This window comes from Lynx rufus, unplaced genomic scaffold, assembly GCF_022079265.1.
Source record: "Lynx rufus isolate CCGP_SWC_20201006 ecotype Redwood Valley unplaced genomic scaffold, mLynRuf1.p SCAF_8, whole genome shotgun sequence".
NCBI lineage: Eukaryota > Metazoa > Chordata > Mammalia > Carnivora > Felidae > Lynx > Lynx rufus.
The window spans coordinates 110,574,767-110,596,782 of NW_025814896.1; the positions used below are offsets into that span (position 1 = coordinate 110,574,767).

The window sequence follows — 22,016 nt, forward strand, 5'->3', positions numbered from 1 at the left end:
GACTATCAGACTTGGCTTGACCTTAGAGAATTTGAAACTCGCATTGGTGAACGTTACATTACGCACGAAAGTGACGATGCCCGCTGGGAAATACATGCATACACCCACAATCTTGTGTACCCAAAGCACTTCATTATGGCTCCCAATCCAGATGATATGGAAGAAGATCCTTAGTTGTCAATGAGCTAACGTCAGTAAGGAAGGATTTCACGTTATGGACTGATACTTTGCCGCACAACTGTTGTTCTTTGTAGGTTATCATCTGCAAGGATGCGAAGATACGGGGAAATGTGATAAGGAATCCGTGACACCAATACTGTAGTTCATCGTGAGAAGGTACAAGAGGGGAAACTGAGTAATAAGAACACATAACGGAACCAAGATGAAGCTTTTCATAAATTTTTATAGCATAAGCAATGACTGGTTTTTATATTTTTTTCCTAATCCTTCACTTTAATACTATAGTGGCATTTAATTTATCTTCCCTTTCCTGTTACATTATTTTTTAAAAAGGAGAAAAAGGCAGGCTTAGAGTCCAGCCATTGTATAGCTTGACCAAATCACACAAGAGTTTTAAAGTTGATTACTAAATAGGTTTGCATTTAAAGAGAACTGAAGAAGGGCTCCCAGCATGTGATTTCCTGTGAGAACTCTAAATATTTGACCACAGAGGCATTGAGGGGGTTTTCCTGCATGCCTAGAAGAGGAGCTCTAGACTCTTGTACCTTTTTCTTTTTCTTTAGGTCAGTCGACTCCAAAACAGTGATCCCTAACATTTTGGAGTTGAAATTCTTAATGTGCTCTCTACAAGATAGAAATTAAGTTGTCACCTTTTGTGAGTATATTGGAAGGCCCTCTAAGATAATTTTGGGGTCAAACGATACTACAAACCTGGGGGGAGAACCCACTGGTCTAAGTGCGGAGGTAGTAAGGATGTCTTTTCGGAGCCCAGCCCCCCTATTGCGTACTCGAACTCCCGTATCTGTGACCCACAGCTCTGTGACACCATGGTTGGTTTCTGACATTCAGTAGGTTTAGGTGGGAACTTTCATTACACAGTTTATCTTTACACAGAGTTGAATAATTTGAGGAAGAAAATTACTAAAAGTAAGGCCAGTGCAGGATCAGTTAATGCTGCAGGAAACAGCAAAGAGCTTATCCAGTTTTTCTTCCCTTAATTTATTGGAAGGTTTTACAGATATCCAGAATGTTTGTAAATCAATCATCTCAAGCAGTTTGGGAGAGTGGGTGGGGTAGAGCATGAAACACTTATTCTTTCATCTGCTCTGCTGATCACGTAGCCCTGCCCTTATAAATTGTGGGGGAGGGGGGTTGTTTTGTTTTTTTACATTTCAGCACTGGCAACCAGCTAACGAAATGTTTTTCTACTCAGATATAATATTTAAGAGGTTAGATTTTTCCATAGCTTTTAACAAGTTACTAATAGTTCCCCCCCCCCCCCGCCCCCGGCAAAAAAGTTCAGGATCTAGCACCACCCACTTATTAAAAAACTAGCGGCTTTTTGTTTTTTCACTCCTCAGTAATCACTGTAAGTTTTTTTCCTACCAAAAAGAGCAACAAAAGATTGGGAGTCAGAAAATCCAGTCTTTTACGTCTTGGCTCCAATCTATCTAAGCCTCAAGTTCCTCATCAGTCTAAAAAACGAAGATTATAACCCTTGCCTCTATTTTCCTCACAGTGTTGTGATGATCAGATATAGAAGAACATATCCATATTCAATAAACTAAAAACCATAAAAGCGTTAACTGTCACTGCCCACTGAATTTGAGGTGGCAAAGGAAAAGAATGTCCCTGTATACAGTGTAAGAGAGGGTCTTAAGAGATCCCTGAAGCTACTCCCTTACCTAGGACTAAAATTACTGTGGAGATAGTAGCAAACGTGGTTCCCATGCTTTCAACTCAACATGTCTTTAGTTCCCCTCATGACAGCCACGAAGGGGAGTACGTTATGGACTCCATCTCACAGATAAGGAAACTGAGGCACAGGAAAATTAAGTACCTAGATGCTGGAGGTCACAGGTGGTATGTGGATTTGAACTCAGGCAGTGTGGCTCTAGTCCCTTTCCTCCCTCCTAACCATGTTGCTGCACTGCCTCCCATAAACCTCTCCAGGAAACATTCCACAGTGTCTCCTGGTATTTTCTTCTCCTACAGGAGTTTAAAAAATTAATCCAAATTAATTTCACAAAACCTTTTAGAACTATAATTTCCCTGTGGGAAAGGATGACTTCCCAAATGTGTCCAAACTAAGTCTGTTTATATCAATGTGCTAAAATGGAGTAGTTCTAAGTCACTAGGCACCCTATTGTGGTTTTACTACAGAAGGTGAATATTAACTGGAATGGTTTGCTCTACTTATGTAATCAAACTACAAGCCATGAAATTAATTGCACTCTTTGTGTCTGTGTTGTTGAATGCAAAGAAGTTTTCTTAAAAAATTTGTAAAGGCACTGTCAGATAATTTGGAGTAATTTACTCCAGATACTGTATAACCTGCATAACCTTCTTGTCTTGAAGTTGTTTTTGTATAAGAAATAATTGTTAGAAACATTTGGTAATGTACAAAGTAGTCTATAATGACACTGTTCAGTACATTTTTATATTTTTTGTTACATCCCACTTTTGTAAATATCCTCAAAGAAACCTGATAATAAAATGTATTTCCATATCACCATACTTTTCTATGTGAAAACCTGAGCTTATCTCTAGTAGAGGTATCCAAAGAAAATTTTATTAGATTGTGTTGTCTTCCCAGGCCTTGGTAAAAGAACTATTTTGGAAATAGTATTTGTAAATGGAACTAATGCTATATTTAAAACACTGATTTTTTTTTTTAACTACCTAAAATAAAAAACTCATTATTTCAATTTATATGAAATCTGAGGTAATTATCTGGAGGTCTCATTTCTTGGAATGAAAGTTTAGAGTAATTACAACTATAGATTTTTCGGGAACTATCATCAAATAGTCAACTACTGCCACTGCTAGAAGACTTACCATTCAAAGTAAATGTTCTAAGTTTTAAGATACAAGGCATTGCCTGATTCCTCCCATTAAATGTAAAACTACTAGATAATTGAGAGGGGCCAATATGAGGCATTTTCACCTTCCACATTCTCCCAACCAAGTTTTTGAGAAAAGAAAATGCAGGGGAAAAAAAAAATAAGGGTGACTATGAATGGCCCAAGGCTGGGCAGCACGGGAAAAATAAGGCCTCCATCTTCATTTTAAGAGTGAGATTCAGAATGTTAGTCCTGTTCTGAGGGAAGCCAGAGAAGCAATAAAAAACCAAGGGTTGATCACTCCGCCAGCAAACTTCGAATACGGTTAAGCTGTAAGTTCAAAACATGGCTGGTATTCTTTTCCTTTAATCTCATAGGGTAAAAAAATTTAAATACCACAAAGGAGAATGAATTTCTACCCCTCAAACCCACTTCCATGTTGGGGTTTTTGTTTTTGTTTTGAGTGAGCGAGCACGTGTGCACATACAGCAGAGGAGGGGCAGGGGGATGGAGAGAAACTTAAGCAGGCACCATTCTCGGCGCAGAGCCTGACGAGTTCTGGCTCACCACCGTGCGAGCAGGACTTGAGCCAAAATCAAGAGCCAGAGAGGCTACGTTGGCATATTTGATAGTAATTACTGGCATCCTTTCCTCACTTTTTATATATAAGTAACTATCACAGAAAACCACCAGTCTGCATTAATTTCTATGAAATTAAGCATTTCTTTAAATGCAGCTTCTCCCCAACAAAAATGGAATCATAACTATAAAACATTTTTACTTGACCACATTTTTCATTTACTACCTTCTTAGAGGTAAGGACATACTACTCTACCTCTTTTTTTAAAAATACTTTATGGATAGTTCTATTTAACCCATCCCCTGTGAAAGGCCACTTAGATTTCCAGTTTTAACTAAACCAATCAGTGTTCCATGTTTACTTTTTAAAATAAAAATACAGCAACTAGCCTTATTAATTAAAGGATATTCATTTCAAGGTGCCTGAGTGGCTCAGTTGGTTAAGTGTCCAACTCTTGATACAGCTCAGATCACGATCTCACAGTTGTGGGATCGAGCCCTGCATCAGGCTCTGTCTGCAATGATGGCATGAAGGCCGCTTAGGATCCTGTCTCTCCGCCCCTCCCCAGTATGTTCACATGTACGCTCTCTTCCACAAAATAAACTTTAAAAAAATTAAGGATACTCTGTTTCATGGTAACTTGTTTCATTAAGCTGAAAGCACACAATTGTGCCAAAAGCCACACACAACCTTAAAAGATCAATGTTTAGTTGTACTGTATCTAAAATGGGCTATTTTTATTGGCTGTGAGACATAAAATACTGTGATATGGATTTTACCTGTGATATATGTGAATGGGTTCCCTTTATTTTGCTTTCTTAGGCAGACTTAGGGGTAAAACGTCCACATTGAGATATCACCTCCAGGCAAGTTCACCAAACCCAGCTACAGGTGACGGAGAAGGTTTTGACTGACACGCATTCATCGGATGGCTTCCACCATGAAGTCTCTGATGAGGTAGCAAGGCAAAAAAGTGAAATCTTTCTCCCATCTTCTTAGGATTCATCAACATATCATACCCCTGAAGTAACTGCTGCCTGGATGGCTCATCTGATTTGTCTGCAAGAACCTGAAAGGAAAAACTTCTTAGAAGAAATAACCAGAAGGATTCCTAGTTACATGCAGCAACACTCATGACTGTTAGCCACTCAGTAAAGCACTACTTAAGACGGGATTTCTGATCACTTGCCTCAAGAGTCATGGGGTGCTCACTAAAAGCCCAGGTTGCTGGGGCGCCGGGGTGGCTCAGTCGGTTAAGCGTCCAACTTTCGATTTTGGCTCAGGTCATGAGATTGAGTCCCGTGTCAGACTCTACACTGAGCATGGAGCCTAGGATTTTCTCTCCCTCTCCCTCTACTCTCTCTCATAATAAAATAAAAAATAAAAATTACTGGGGGGGCGGGGGGAACGTAGGTTGCCAAGACCCAAACCTGTGGATTTGTAGGTTTAGCAAATATTCCCAGGTGGTTTGATCTACCGATAAACACAGTCAAGTTTTCTTAACAAACACGAACACCATTTGGAAGTCTTAAATCTACCTCACACGGAGACACAGGAACTTACAAGGCTCCCCCGCCACAACAGGCGATCTGGTTCCACCATACCCTACAATAGCAATACCAAGCATCTGGCTAACAATAGGAGCGCTGGGGCCAGACGTACTTATTATTTTAAAGGTTTTTTTTGAAATACTACAAAACTTTTTGTTTCAACTTTTTATTTGAATCCCAGTTGGTTAACACATAGTGTAACATTAGAAATACTACAAAATTGAAATATTTAAGATAGTGAAATAAATCATTACCTTCAGCCGGACATCAATGCCCATGTTTTTTAAAAACGTCTGTTGTTTTATTGGACCCAGAGAAGCTACTTTTCCCTCTGCCATTCTGCGCAAATAACTGAAGTCCACATCAGCTGTTAGGTCTGCAGTTCCCGGGGCGATAAGGACATCATGAAGCTTATGGCCACAAAACCCCTTGAAAATAATTTTAAAATGATGAATTTTTGTCCTTTTGTGGTTATCAAGATTAAGGAAATGCTATCATTTTAGTACATTTTACATAACAGCTGTTAAAAAGAAAAACGTAGCCTGAATCAGTGGTTTCCAAACTCTTAAAACAGCACCCTTTCTTCAATGAGATGCTATGTGGAAAACCCAATATAAAGTGCCGCCTGGAGTGCCTGAAGATGCTGCCCACAGTGATGGAATAGAGAAGGAATTACAATACTATAAATGAATATTCATGACAAAATAATGTGATATTACAATGCTAGCCACTGTAGAAGCCAAAGATAAAGATCTTCAATGAGTTTCAAACCTAAAAACTTAATAGAGCACGCCAATTAACTTTTGAGAAGTCATCTTGCTGAATTATACGTACTCTGAAGGTGTCTGTCTTAGTCCCATCATGACCATAATCGGCAATCAGCGCAGCCCCTCCAGTCAGCGCAATGCGTTGAGAAAGTTCCTGAATAATTACACCAGCTTCAGGACACACTTCCACGTGATCCCTCGTTTCATCACTCTGGTAAAGGAACAGCTGCATCAAAATGCATCACTGAAAAGAACGGTTTCCTTGGGGTTTTTCTATAATGAGCATTTCTTGGTTACAATACACTCCTCCTCAATACGCATTATGTTGTCCACACTCAACTTTCCACATGACGTCCTCTTTATTATATGGAACTCCCTAGTGCTTTGATGCCGTCCACTAAGTTTACAAAGATATCTTAATTTTAATCCCTCTTATAAAAAGGCATATGCCTCCCAAACCCCTAGATGGCTGGTTCATTATAGTTTTATTTATGGTGATATTATGCTCGTAATTCATATAAATATATTCCCCTGGGCTGAATGCATGGGAAAGGAATTTTTCTCTGCCTAGAATAGTGCCTGGCAAATAACAGATGCTCTATAGTTTGTGCTGAAAGAACAAATGATAATAAATCCAATATAACAAGATAGACCCTAGCAAGTAAGTATGTTTTGATACCTTCTTTTAGGGCAAAAGATACTCCAATGATATGCCCTCTGTCTAGAAACCTCAGCTCATGACCTTGTACCTGAGGCCATAATTTCCCAAGATATTCAACTATTTACTAAGGGTCCTTAATAAGTGCCTAATAGTCTAGATGATTCTTTTAATGTTTGTTTATTTTAGTGCCCATTAGTCTAAAAAGTGAAATGACAGTATTAGAACTTGTCAACTTGACTAGTATATATGACATTACACTAACTCCTGAGAAAATGGGAAAAAGCGTTGGTCTTTATTATGAAAACCTGCATTAACTTTTGCTCCTTCCTAATATACTCTTAAAAATGAAGTTCTGGGGTGCTTGGGTGGCTCAGTCAGTTAGGCCCACGTCATGATCCTGCACTTCTTGGGTTTGAGCCCCACGTTGGGCTCTGTGCTGACAGCTCAGAGCCTGGAGCCTGCTTCAGATTCTATGTCTCCCTCTCCCTCTGCCTCTGCCCCTCCCCTGCTTGTACTCTGTCTCCCAAAAATAAATATTAAAAAAAAAAAAAAAATGAAGTACTGACCTGCCCTGATCTTGCTTCTAATGGCACAGAGCTAACAGGTATGGAGTCACACACACTTAGCAATTCAGTCTCTGCTCTTCGTACTGCTTACTAGAAACAAGTTTCTTCAACTTGCAGAGTGCTTCCTCATCATGTACACACAAGGCTTATCGTGAGGCTTAAATCAAACAATAAAGCACTTAGCCCCCAGCCTTATTATTTTTTTAATGTTTATTTTTGAGAGAGAGAGAGAGAGAGAGCACGCGCCCACACACGAGTCGGGGAGGGGCAGAGAGAGAGGGAGACACAGAATCGGAAGCAGGGTCCAGGCTCTGAGCTGTCAGCACAGAACCCAACACGGGGCTTGAACTCATGAAGTGCAAGATCATGACCTGAACTGAAGTTGGACACTTAACCAACTGAGCCACCCAGGTGCCCCATCCCCCAGCTTTATAAAATACATTACTGTGGTTGAACTGTAACCCCATGAGATTAGCCACTTCAGGCATAAACTGACACCTCGGGGTGCTGTGGTGACATACCTACCATCTTCGACCACTCTTCAAGATGGCAGATTCTGTCACCATTTGCCCCATTCAAATGAGAGGGAAAGTCATCGCTCCCTCTCTCGTGAGTACCACTCACTTAAGTCAAGAACTGAAAACAATTGTATCTCCCAGGAGCAGGGGGTTAGCTCTTGGTAGCTATGAATTTGCTTCTCACTCAGGTAAAACTGGGAAGCTAGAATATGAAAAAACAGAAATGCCCCCAAGCACTCAGGTTGCTATTTGAATTTAATTATGCTCTGGAAAAAAAAAAAACAAAACTTAATTGATAGGTTCATGTTTAAAAGCTCCTGTGATTTTGAAACAAGTAACTTCTGAGGAAAAAGTACTTAGTTATGGCCCAAAAAGTAGACCTTTTTACAACATGCAATCCAAAACCTAAACGTTCCTCACAAGTATAGGGTTTTTTGAACCCTAAACACAAGAATGGCTCTTGTGATTACTCCTTGAGGGCAAAAGCAGCAGCAGCACATGAACCATTTTGGCAGTGTAGAATGAAGCTTCCATAATCGTTTGAGAATTAAATGAGAAAATACAGAGTCACATATACAAAGTACTCATTAAACAGTTGTTGCATTACTGTACCATCAGGTAGGCAATACTATCACCGCGTGGTAGGGAAGTGAGTGAAGGGAGAAGGTGAAGAAGAACTTGCAGAGTAAGTGCTTACTAACTTCCCTGTTACGTCAAGGTCACGCACCCAAGAAAGGATTTTACCCCAGGCTCCTGACTCGATAGCCTCTGCACTTCCCACTCATAAAATGCACCGCATATGTTATGAGCAAATCTCTCCTGGCCCCTGTAAAGCAGTAACTCAGAAAACAAGACTATGAAGATTCGCATGGTATTCCTACTTGTATGAAGACTTCCGCTGGGGTGACACAAGGCGCCAAAACAAACCGCAGTTTATCAGAAGCTTGGGGATCAATATCGATGAATACTTCTCGCCATCCTTGCGGAGTTTTCTAAACACAAAATAACACATAAAAACTAATTCTTACAAGTTTTTTCCTCAAAACTGCCTCCCCAAAATAACTATTAATTCTCTCCTGCCATATACACGATAGATGACTAACATTTACAAAGGATTTTACCACCTAAGATCACTTGAAGGCATTACTTCAATTCCTTCAAACAGTAAGACGGACAGATGAAAACTACTAGTATTGGTTAGATAAGTGATGGAGCTGAAGATAAACTAAGCAGCATGGAAAGTGCCCCCTAACATGGAAAACAGACTCTGAAGGACTAATCAAAAGCTTTTGCTAACAAATCAATGCATGCTCTTAGCCTTAAAAATTACCAGGACACATACATTACCACCAAATCTTAAGTCTGCTCACTTCAGTTTCAATGAGGAAAAATTTTAATCTTTGGATATCAAAACTATTGGCTAAAACGTAATCCTTCCTTGTAATAAAGCCATTTACCATGTTATATTCTCACCTATCTTTGTCCTTGGAAAAATAAGCTTTTTTATTGAAATTCAAATTAGTTAACATACAGTGTAATCTTGACTTCAGGAGTAGATTCCAGTGATTCATCTCTTACCTATGGCACCCAGTGCTCATCCCAAAATGTGCCCTCCTTACTGCCCATCCCCGATTTAACCCATCCCCCCCCACCTCCCCTCCAGCAACCCTCCATTTGTTCTCTGTGTTTAAGAGTCTCTTATGGGAAATAAACATTCTTAATAGTTATCCTAAGACAATTAAGATTCTACTTAACCGTTTACTTTTGCTTTTCAATTATTTATATTCATCAGAATTCCAAACAGAGTTAACTTTAACAGTAATCAAATACCATTCACGTTTATTCTTCCAACATAAGCCCCTTTGTTATTCAATTATAAATATGACTTTATCCCATCAATACCTGAAACTTATGCACAGGAAGAACATCAAAAAATTCATGCGCAAGATAAAAGCTGTACCCTATTTAAAAACAGAAGGAAAAAATAGTTTCAGCATTAACGCAATATCTAATCGTTCTTTTGAACATCAACAAAAGAAAGCGCCTAGCGGATCGAGTAGGAACCTGAGGTGGCTTCCACAACCATCGCTACCAGAGAATCATCCACGTCAGGCACTGCTTCGCCTACTCTGAGAACACGCTCAAGACCAATTACTACCGTCCTCATTTTCCACATATCCGGACCCGACGGCCAAAACATCCCAATTATCAATTTAACCCTTTATTCATCACAGGGCATGAAAGAAATCAGAACCCAAATTTGTTAGCTAAAAGAGGCTTTGAACTTCCTAAAATCATCTGAGACAGCTGAGCCCAGGACTCGCCGAGGTGGCTTGCCAAGGTCAGACCACCACTTTAGGTGGGAGCAGAGGTCCATCAACATAGTGGATGGTCCCTGCCGAGTGCAGGGATTTTCCCACCTCTCTGAAGGTAAGCAAGGATGTTCAAAAGATGAGACAGTTAAACTCAAACCACCTAACTCTGCTTCCATCAGTCCCCACCGCCTTGGACTGCCTCAGCGTCAGTGCTATCTTAGGGGTCAGGAAAAACTTAAAGGTACAATAGGGATCTATCTACATTTTTGTGCAAAACCATATGAAAGGCATTTCTCCTTATTATTAGGCATGTTATTTTTTTAATACAATGCTACTTTCTAGAAACAAATTTGCTATTCCCTATGAGTAAGGGTCCTGGTGGCATCGCGTCAACGTACTATAGTGCTCTACACGTTTGTGGTCGCCTATCATCGCTGGGGTAGGTGGTAATCAAAATTAGCTCATCACGCAGTGTAAACTAATTACCTTTTGGAACATCTTGCAGATCTCGGTACCAGGAAATTGGAATCCCAGATTTAGTAACACCTTTCATATACGCGGGGGATCCAGGATTTCGCTCTAGAGGGACCTTCTCTTCAGTCAGTGTTAATGCTTGAATCTCACTCAGTTTTTCGCTCACCTCTACCAGATGTATTGAAATGTCACAGTTTTTCAGCACAGATCCCAGCTGACTGAATACCTAAATACAAAAAGAAAGAAAAAAATGGCAAAATACAATGTGTTGAGTAGATTTTAGGCTTTCTAACCATTTCCCTTAACACTTTGCTCATGTCACAGAAGTAAAATTTGGTTTCAGAGGAACTTCACACAAGCCACTCTCCAGCAGTCCGTGAGATTCATAAGCTATCAGTTATTACAGTCTACATGAAAGACGAACAATGCACAATTTGGTTTCCTAATGAGAAAAATTAGAATTAAGACTAACAAACAAACATTAAAGATTTAGCATCCAGTAAATAATCAGACTAGGGAGTCTGAAGAGAGAACAAAAACATGAAATGTATATATCCCCCTGATTTTATGAAGCTGCTATGTCTATGAAATAATCTCATGTTTGAGATGTTTCAGCTGTGTTCTCAGGAAATCAAATTCGAAGGGCACTAAAAACTTGACAGTTTAACTTCGCAGTTCTTTCAATTTTTAATTTTTTTTAGCCACACACATTTATAACTGTTGTAAACATGAAGAAAAAAGGAGTACACTGATATTTTATCAATATCTCAATGCTAAAAATTCAATGCCAAGGCATAAAGTACGCCAATAGTATTTTTCATTTGAATGTAATTTTCACTGCTGATTTGCCTCCTATTTTTGAGATCTGAATAAGCAGGTATAGGCTAATAATAAGACAATTTTTCCAAATTTCGTTTGGAAATGAAACTACAAATGGAAAACTTCCCAAGAGAAAAATCCTTCAGAAATTATGATCAAAAAATGAAAACAAGTCCGTAATTATGTCTTTGTCCATTTTCTTAACATTCTTTTAAATTCTTTAGCTTTTTAAAGTTCTTAGGACTTGATCTAAAGAAGCATCCTGTATGCATTTTAAGAGCTGTGGGCTTGATTTTTATTGTACCTGAAACAAGACAATATTATTTGAGAACCTTATTAAGTATTTTGTATTCAAATGACTTTGCCAATTTAAAGCGATAAAATAGAACACTGGAAACCTAAAACAGTGGTTCATTTCTTTTACCCCCAAATATGATATATTCAGGATTATCTGTCAGATGTTATACGTTTTTAAAAATCCTTTGATTCCAAATTTCAAGCAAAAATCATACTGCATCAAGACATTCAAATGTATACTGAATATGTGTTTTTGTTTTTAAAAGCCTAATGGATTCCAAAACAGTGTAACTACAAAAGTTTAACAAACACAATTACTTATCACGTACTATAAACAATATTCCTCCTCTTTAGTGTTTTTACAAAACATTAGGTAGAGTGCTAGAAACAACAATACATGGAAAGATACTGCATCTTTGGTTAAAGTGACACGACCCTTCCCTTCGAAAACGTGTCCTCCCTCACCCTCAGATGCCACCACCATCATTTCCTGCTCTTTCTTTATAAATGTTCCCAATTGCATTTGTATCACCAAACACAAATTGTTGAATGTTGACATTTGGGGATTTTATATAGATACAATCATATGATCCGGATTCTTTTACAAATTGTTATTTTCACTCACAAGACACTGAGGTCCATCTGAGTGTTGTGCATTCTGCTGTGATTTCACGCAGTTTCACAACCCTTGATGTTCCACTGTATGACTGACTACACCACAATTTATTGATCTATTTTCCCATTGATAGGCATTTGGGTTGTTTCCATTTTTTTTGCTCTTCTAAACAATGCTGCTGTCTTCTTGACCATGTTTCCTGGTAGACATCTGCACTAGCTCCTGTAGGGCACACGTCTAGCAGTAAAAGTGCTGCTGGCTCATACAGTATAAGTTACTGTGACGTTAGCAGACGATGCCCAAAAAGCACGTCTCAAAGTGCTTACCCCAAATTACACTCTTACAAACAATGTCTGCGAGTCCCCATTGCTCCCCATCTCTCCATCTTCAACAACCCTTGGTGATGCCAAATGTGCTAATCTTGCGGACACGGTGGTATCTCACTCTGATTTTAACTTTCATTTCCTTGACTACCAATCAGTCTGAGCATCTTTTTGTTTTTACTGCCCATGAGGACTTCCTCTTTCATGAAGGGCCTGTTCACATCTTTAGCCTGACTTTTCTATTGAGTTATCTGTCACCTTCTTAATGATTGAAAGGAATTCTTCATGTATGCTAACTACCAGTTCTTTATGTGTTGCAAATAACTCCTCCCATTTTGCAGCTTGTCTTATCACTCTCTTTATGTGTCTTTTGAAAATTTTTTTTAATGCTTGTTTATTTTTGAGAGAGAACCAGAGCATGAGCGGGCGAGGGGCAGACAAAGAGGGCTCCAGGCTCTGAGCTGTCAGCACAGAACCTGACGCGGGGCTGGAACTCACAGACCATGAGATCATGACCTGAGCTGAAGTCGGACGCTAAACCAACTGAGCCACCCAGGCGCCCCTACAGTGTCTTTGAAGAATAAAAAATTCCTAATTTCTTTAAAGAACAATAACTTCTTAAATTTAATGTAGTTGAAATTATCCCTCTATTCATCTTTACCTTTATGGCTTCTACCTTTATATAATTCACAAATTCTTTTCTCACCTAGAAGACAAATATATTCTCCCATGATGTCTTCTAAAGGTTTTAAACTTTTCCCTTTCACATTCTCCTCTACCCTCACTTTTTAGATTACAAACAGACAACAATAAGTAATGATTCATTATATCATTCTGACATTGTATTTTAGCGGAGAAAGAGGAGGTAAGGAGGGAGGACCGAAAGCCACTGAAGTCAATGAAGTTTGCAAACAAATCAAAAGAACGAGGGTTCAGGCAAGTACACGAGACTCTGAAGACGTTACTTTTATTACTTACCCTCAAAATATCTCCCAAGAGGGTACCCCTGCCTGGGCCCAGTTCCACCAGTTGGAAAGCTGCATTTTTTCCAGTGGCCATCCATTCACTAATGAACCATATACCTAGCAGCTGCGACAAGGAAAAAAAAACTATACTGAAATATTATAGCGTAAAAGTATATAAAACTCCAAGGAAATATGCATTTTATGCCAGAAAGCAAAATATTTGCCAATGACCACATGTATGTCATTTACTATGTACATATATGTATGCACACCCAGAAGCCTCATGGAGGCGGCATTACAAAAGACACCACTTAGGAAGCCTAGTAACAGAGCACCATTAAAAGGCAGCCCCACTGTAAGAGGTCCCCTGACACAAGGAAGAGGCTAGCACTTCCAGAAAGGTGCTGCTGTTGGGACAGCAGACAGACATATGAAATAAGATGATGCCATTTCTTTACATTCATATGACTGATACGATTACATGGCTTTTTAGCACAAATACCATTTTTAATACCTGGATTCCACTTCCTCTTGTGTACTACTTTCTATTTCTAAATTCATCGGGGGTTTTTATGTGGAAATCAATGAACTGGAATTCCTGAGGAGAATTGAAAATTTGTGAGGGGGGTTTCCACTGGAACTACGGTACAACCACGGCAGGGTGGGGCCTGAGACCACATCTCGCCCCACGAACTCCTCAGGGTTTTACAACTTTTCTCCCTTCACTTTTCTCTCTCTCTTTTCTCTATTATTCTGTATTCCTCCAGCATATAAATGATTAAAAATTAAAACTTTTGATGAATCACAAAAGCAAAGGTGTAAAAGACTACTTACTACAGAAGAATACAACCTGATCTGCTCTCAAGTATTTGTGATACTAGCTTTTTTAATTAATGTTTGTTTTGAGAGAGAGAGAGAGAGAGAGAGAGAGGCGTGCAAAGACAGAGGGACAGAGAATCCCAAGCAGGCTTTTTTTGCACCTTTAGCACACAGCCCAACGCAGGGCTCGAGCTCATGAACTGTTAGATCATAACCTGAGCCAAAATCAAGAGTCAGACACTTAACAAACTGAGCCACCTAGGCGCCCAGATAATAGCTTCTTTTATAGTTGAAATTGACGATTACCTCCCCAAAGATCTGACTTATTTCCGGTGAAGTAATGAAATCTCCTTTTTCTCCTAGCATGTCACGATACACGTAATATCCCTGAGTAAAAAGAGAAAGTGGAGAAAATGGATTAACTTTCAAGTAAGTTTTGTAAAACACCCCTCCAGAATCTTACATAACGTATACAATGACATAATCATTTGGTAAGAAAGTTCCGTCTTCTAAATAAACATGATAAGCACTGTGACTTGATTTAAACTTTACACAGCACCAATCACATTGCAGAACTATACTATCCCAACATGACCCCTCCTTGACCATCAAGGCAGAAGCCACACCACATCCATCTCCACACCCGCCAGCCCCTCCCTGCTCCCAACACCCAACACAGTAAGATCCTGCTTACTGTGTTTATATTTCCAAGAAAAGTTTTTTTGTTGTTTTTTTTAATTAGCCCTCTTTGTCCACAAATCCATGCCATTGCAGATGCTCTCCTTTCTCCCTGCCTGTTTCTCCCTGGCAATCTTACACTCAATAAAAGTGAGTATCTGCTCAAATGTCACCTTCCCTGACCTCCTCCTCCAGCCCTCCAACTTCAGACTAAATGCAGTGCTTCCTTTTATGTGCTTATTTATTTATGTATCTGTGTTCCTCACCAAAAAACACAGTTATTCGGGATAGAGAACTATCTTATTTATCATACTATTCCAAGTTTCAGCATACTGTCTAAACTTCAAGAAATACTCAAGAATTCTGTTAAAAATTCCTCTATGCTCCTCAAGCCCCTTCTTTCCCATCTTACTCTTTGCAGGTGACCTGGGCTCCAGTCTACACAGGAAGTAAAGAATGTTACAAAATAGGACTGACTCAGCTTCCTGACCCCAACTGGCCTCCACCTGCTCCCATTCGTTCCTCGGAACTCAAAGGATGAAATGCCTTCACCTTCTGCTCTTACCCAAACCTAATCCCACCACCTGTGCTCTGGACCACTGCCTCTCCTCACACAGCCCTCATAGGCCAGGATCTTGTTATCATCCCCTTCTCTTATAGCTTTAACTTCCCTCTCTCAGCAGCAGAAATATACTTGAGTCACTCTCAACTTAAAAAAAAAACAGAAAACAACTTTTCACTTCATACATCATCTCCCCCTCTAGCCTTTCTCTTCATAAGTGAAGATTGCAGGGATGTTTTTGTGGTGCATTACAAACCACTCTGGTAGCCTAATGAAGACTATGGATCCCTTCATACAATGTTTTTAAATGCAAGACTTTAAAACACATAGGGTTAAAAAAAAAAAAAAGAAAAATACTTATCCAATATTTAAAAACTAAACTGATGATATAATAATATATATGCAGCTTTAGAAGTATGTTAATAAAGCCAAACTTAAGGTCCAATAAGTAACAAAGTTTTGAAATACGGATGAGCACAATGGTATTGTGAGATACCTACGATCACTCTGTTGGGTATGACAACATCAGTGATTTCCACTAATGTTAAAGTCACAGGTATTACTGATGCCACAGGATGTCTCCTCTGTTCATAATGAGAGAAATGCTAACTTTCAGAAGCTAAGGAGGTAAATGCAAATTAAACCCATGAGATACCACCTCATGTTAGGTCACCATCAAAAACAAAAGAGATGACAAATGTTGGTGTGGATGTGGAGAAAAGGGAACCCTTGTGCACTGTTGGTGGGACTGTAAAATGGTACAGCCACCATGGAAAACAGTATGGAAGATCCTCAAAAACTTTAAAATAGAATACCATAAGATTCAGCAATTCCACTTCTAGAATATATCCAAAGAAAATGAAAACACTACCTCGAAAAGAGACCTGCACCTCCATGTTCACAGCAGCATTGTCTATAACAGGCAAGACATGGGAACAGCCTGTGTCCATCAATGGATAAATGGATAAAGAAACTGTGGTATATAAACAGGAGGGCACATGCCACACAAGGGATATCCCTGGAGCATCTGGTTCTGGTGACCAGGGGAGACCGCACATAAGGTATCAGAAGACCTGTTTTACACAAGGCCACTACTTTCAAGACCAAAAGATGTAGCTGGTTTAACAAATACATATATACAAACACAGAGAGTGAAACAAAATGAGGGGACAGAGGACTATGTCCCAAATGAAAGAACAAAGCAAAATCACAGAAAAAACAGCTAAATGAAACTCAGATAAGCAATAACCCTAATAATAAAGAGTTCAAAGTAATGGCCATAAAGAAACTCAGCAGACTTAAGAGTGAATGAATGCAGTGAGAACTTCACAAGAAGATAGAAAATATTCAAAAAGAACCAGTCAGAGCTGAAGAATATAATAACTAAAATGAAAAATATCCTAGAGGGACTCAACAGCAGATTAGAGGATGCAGGACAGATTAGTAATCCAACAGGGTAATGAAAAGCAAACAAACTGAAGACCAAAAAGAAAAAGAATTTAGGGGTGCCTGGGTGGTTCAGTTGGTTGAGCATCCAACTTAGGTTCAGGTCATGATCTCACAGCTCATAGGTTTAAGCCCCACATCGGGCTCTGTGCTGACAGCTCAGAGTCTGAAGCCTGTTTAGATTCTGTGTCTCCCTCTCTCTCTCTCTGCCCCTCCCCTGCTCGTGCTCTGTCTCTCTCTCTTTCAAAATAAATAAACCTTTAAAAAAAATTTTTTTTAAATGAGAATAAGTTAAAGGAATTCTGCAACATCTTCAGGCATAATAGCATTCACATTATTAGGAATCCCAGAAAGATGAGAGAGAGAGGTTGGCGAAAATCTTATTTCAAGAAATAATACTTGAAAACTTCCCTAATCTGAGGAAGAAAGCAGACATCCAGGAAGCACACAGAACACCTAACAAGACAAACCAGGGAGGTACACAACAAGACACATAATAATTAAAACCGCATAAAGTAATGATAAAGACAGTCTTTTCTTTTTTCATTTTTTTTAAATCTTTCTTTATTTTTGAGAGAGAGAGAGAGAGAGAGAGAGAGACAGAGTGAGAGCAGGGAAGGAACAGAGAGAGAGGGAGGTGCAGAATCCGGAGCAGGCTCCAGGCTCCAAGCTGTCAGCACAGAGGCCAACATGGGGCTTGAACCCATGAACCATGAGATCATGACCTAAGCTGAAGTCAGACGCTTAACCGACTGAGCCACCCAGGTGCCCCAATAGAGACAGTCTTCAAAGCAGCAAGAGGGGCCCCTGGGTGGCTCAGTCAGTTAACCATTCGACTTTGGCTCAGGTCACGATCTTGCATTTCATGACTTTGAGCCCCGTATTGGGCTCTGTGCTGACACTTCAGAGCCTGAGGTCTGCTTTGGATTCTGTGTCTCCCTCTCTCTGCTCCTACCCAGCTCATTCTCTCTTAAAACTAAACAAACATTTAAAAAAAAAAATTTTTTTTAAAGAAGCAAGAGAAAACTGTAACATACAAGGGAAACCTCATAAGGCTATGAGCTGATTTTTCAGCAGAAACTTTACAGGGAACAAAGGAGTGCTATATTAAAAGCACTGAAAAGACAAGACCTACAACCAAGAATACTCTACCATGCAAGATTAAAATTCAGAATAGAAGGAGAGACAAAGAATTTCCAAAACAAGATAAAGGAGATCATCATTACCAAACTGGCCTGACAAGAAATGTTAAAGAGAGGGTAGGAGGCAAGATGGCGGAAATGCATGGAAGCTTTTTGCATGTCTTGTGTCCACGAAATACAGCCAGACCAACACTAAACCATTCTACACACCTAGAAAACTGATTGGATTAACACAACAATCTGCACAGCCTGAACCACAGAATTCAGCAGGCACATGGCGTGGAGAGCTGAACTTGGGAAGCGAGAAGCCGCGGAAGGTAGGGAACCACTTTTGCGGGTGGAACCACTTTTGCAGGATGGAGACCGGAGGCGGGGGGGGGGGGGGGGCTGGATACGGGAAAAGTATCTAAAAGTATCTAAAAGCAGCTAGAGGAAAAAGTGGAAAATTGGAAACAGCCGCAGGGACTAAATTAAAAAGGGAGAAAGGAGAGGGTTTAAATTCCATTAAGACTGTAAACAAGGGGAGCACAAAGGCTGCAACTCAGCCGCTCAATACCTGGCGGTGCTCTGGTGGGAAGGGCAAATCCCCAGGAACAAGGTGGGGTCCAGGAGGTTCTCGGGCCACACAGGGAAAAGTGGTTCCACTGATGAAAGGACATTTGGTAGAGACTGTTGAAGCCACCTGGTCCCAGTAGACCCCAGAAGGCAGCCACATTCGCTGGTGCTGGGGCAAGGCCATTAGAGTGAGGCCTGGTGCCAGATGTGTGTTGTGATTTTCCATAATCCCTGAAATGCTGTTGCTACACTGTCTTGCGACCATTTTCTGGGACAGGCTTGCACCTGGCTGCAGCCTCAGGACATCGGCAACAGCAGGGTACAGCAGGCGTTCCTGGGTGCAGATGACGTTCGGCCATTGCTCATTCGGCTATCGCTCGGTGAGACCATCCCGCATAGGGGCACAATGGGTCAAAGCCACAGTCCTTCAGAAGTAAGGGGCCAGGGAAAACAGCCGCATCTGAGACAAAACTTGGGAGAGAGGTACTGCCTGGGATCATGGAGAGTGAAAAAGCGGGGAGTGGACAAGAGCTGAAGACAGAGGATGGGTGTGCGATTGCTGATCTGGGAGAACAGACTGAGTAGCTGCGAGGCACCATTTTCTCCACTCCCGTGCATGCGCCTATGCACCTGCAAGTGCCGCAACAATCCACCCCAATAGGCTAGCAGCGCCATCTAGTGGAGAGCAGAGCTGTTACACTGAGCCCCACCCAACTGGGCCAACCTTGCTCTTTAAGAACACAAGTCTCACCATCGGCTTAATTTATGGACTATAAAGAGCTACATAGACTGACTTCTAGGGGAAAATGAAACAATTTCAGTCCTACTTCAATCTGTTAGCAGGTTCATCTATTCAATTTTCTTTCTTTTTTTTCTTTTTCTCTTTTACAATTCTTTTCTTGAATACAGAAAAAGAAAAAACTCATTTTTATTTTCAATTCTTATTAAAAATATCTTTAATTTTTATTACTATATTTTTTACTTTTGTGTAAATTTTTTCAAATTCTATTTTACTTCCATCATTCTAGTCTACTTCAGTGTATTCATACAATCTTTCAAATTTTCATACAATCTTTTTTTCTTTCTTTTTCTCTTTTCCATTTCTTTTCTTTTTCTTGAATGCAGAAAAACTTCATTTTTACTCTCAATTTCTATTAAAAATATTCTTATTTAATTTTCATTACTATATTTTTGGCTTTTATGTAAATTTTTTCAAATTCTATTTTACTTCCACCATTTTACTTTAGTCTACTACAGTGTTTTCACTTTTTCAAATTTTCAAACGATTTTATTTTTTTTCATTTCTTTTCTTTTTTCTTAAATACAGAAAATGAAAAAATTCATATTTATTTTTTAACTTTTATTAAAAATATTTTAATTTTTTTCTACTATATTCTTGATTTTTGTGCATATTATTTCAAATTCTATTTTACCCCCATCATCTCATTTTAGTCTACTTCAGTGTATTCATTTTTTCAAATTCTCAAATGATTTCCTTCCCCCCCTTTTTTTTCTTTGTCAAACCACTTTCAACACCCAGACCAAAACACACCTAGGATCTAGCATTATCTATTTGATTTGTGTGTATGTGTGTGTTTTTAATGTTTAACTTTAATATTTTTTTAATTTTAATTTTTTTAATTTCAATTTTTCTACCTCATTAATTCCTTTTCTCCCTTCAAAATGACAAAACAAAGGAATTCACCCCAAAAGAAAGAGCACGAAGAAACAACAGCCAGGGATTCAACCAACACAGATACAAGCAAGATGTCTGAACCAGAATTTAGAATCATGATAATAAGAATACTAGCTGGAGTCGAAAATAGATTAGAATTCCTTTCTGTAGATATAAATGAAGTAAAAAATAGCCAGAATGAAATTAAAAATGCTTTAACTGAGCCGCAATCATGGATAGATGCAGCAGCGGCAAGGATGGACAAGGCAGAACAGAGAATCAGTGATATAGAGGTCAAACTTATAGAGAATAACGAAGCAGAAAAAAAGAGGGAGATTAAGGCAAAAGAGCATGATTTAAGAATTAGAGAAATCAGTGACTCATTAAAAAGGAACAACATCAGAATCATAGGGGTCCCAGAAAAGGAAGAGAGAGAAACAGGGGTAGAAGGGTTATGTGAGCAAATAATAGTGGAAAACTTTCCTAACCTGGGGAAAGATACAGACATCAAAATCCAGGAAGCACAGAGGACTCCCATTAGATTCAACAAAAACCGACCATCAATAAGTCAAATAGTCAAATAGTCAAATTCACAAAATACTCAGGGAAGGAGAGAATCATGAAAGCAGCAAGGGAAAAAAAGTCCCTAACATACAAGGGAAGACAGATCAGGTTTGCAGCAGACCAATCCACAGAAACTTGGCAGGCCAGAAAGGAGTGGCGGGATATATTCAGTGTGCTGAATCAGAAAAATATGCAGCCAAGAATTCTTTATCCAGCAAGGCTGTCATTCAAAATAGAAAGAGAGATAAAAAGTTTCTCAGACAAACAAAAATTAAAAGAGTTTGTGACCATTAAACCAGCCCTGCAAGAAATTTTAAGGGGGACTTTCTGAGGGGAGAAAAGATGAAAAAAAAATATATATACACACACACACACCCACCCCAAAAACAACAAAAGATTAGAAAGGACCACAGAACACCACCAGAAATTCCAACTCTACAAGCATCAAAATGGCAATAAATTCATATCTTTCAGTACTCACTCTAAATGTCAATGGACTCAATGCTCCAATCAAAATGCATAGGGTAACAGAATGGATAAGAAAACAAGACCCATCTATATGCTGTTTACAAGAGACCCACTTTAGACCTAAAGACACCTACAGATTGAAAATAAGGGTATAGAGAACCATCTACCATGCTAATGGTCAACAAAAGAAAGCCGGAGTAGCCATACTTATATCAGACAAGCTAGACTTTAAAATAAAGACTGTATCAAGAGATGCAGAAGGGCATTATATCATAATCAAGGGGTCTACAGAGCAAGAAGACCTAACAATTGTAAACAGTTATGTGCCAAATGTGGAAGCACCCAAATATATAAATCAATTAATCACAAACATAAAGAAACTCATTGATAGTAATACCATAATAGTAGGAGACTTCAGCACCCCACTCACAACATTGGACAGATCATCTAATCAAAAAATCAACAAGGAGGGGTGCCTGGGTGGCTCAGTCGGTTGAGCGTCTGACTTCAGCTCAGGTCATGATCTCGCAGTTCATGAGTTTGAGCCCCGCATCGGGCTCTGTGCTGACAGCTCAGAGCCTGGAGCCTGCTTCGGATTCTGTGTCTCCCTCTCTCTCTGCCCCTTCCCCGCTC

The 22,016-nt window shown here is 39.5% G+C and overlaps 2 protein-coding genes across 4 annotated transcripts in view; one reads left to right on the top strand and one right to left on the bottom strand.

Moving 5' to 3' along the window:
• Positions 1-2,892, top strand: part of PRKD3 (protein kinase D3) — an 89,417-nt gene extending 86,525 nt beyond the window's left edge. For both annotated transcript variants that reach the window (XM_047068434.1, XM_047068435.1), the window contains exon 19: positions 1-2,892. In XM_047068434.1, the coding sequence (XP_046924390.1) occupies positions 1-174 (174 nt within the window). In that variant the 3' untranslated portion in view covers positions 175-2,892.
• The window catches only part of NDUFAF7 (NADH:ubiquinone oxidoreductase complex assembly factor 7), a 25,845-nt gene continuing 6,444 nt past the window's right edge, over positions 2,616-22,016 (bottom strand). For both annotated transcript variants that reach the window (XM_047068436.1, XM_047068437.1), the window contains 8 exons: positions 14,600-14,680; positions 13,488-13,598; positions 10,467-10,680; positions 9,568-9,626; positions 8,547-8,657; positions 5,988-6,131; positions 5,408-5,581; positions 2,616-4,672 (listed from right to left, as the gene is read on the bottom strand). In XM_047068436.1, the coding sequence (XP_046924392.1) occupies positions 4,460-4,672; positions 5,408-5,581; positions 5,988-6,131; positions 8,547-8,657; positions 9,568-9,626; positions 10,467-10,680; positions 13,488-13,598; positions 14,600-14,680 (1,107 nt within the window). In that variant the 3' untranslated portion in view covers positions 2,616-4,459. The remainder of the gene's footprint in view (positions 4,673-5,407; positions 5,582-5,987; positions 6,132-8,546; positions 8,658-9,567; positions 9,627-10,466; positions 10,681-13,487; positions 13,599-14,599; positions 14,681-22,016) is intronic.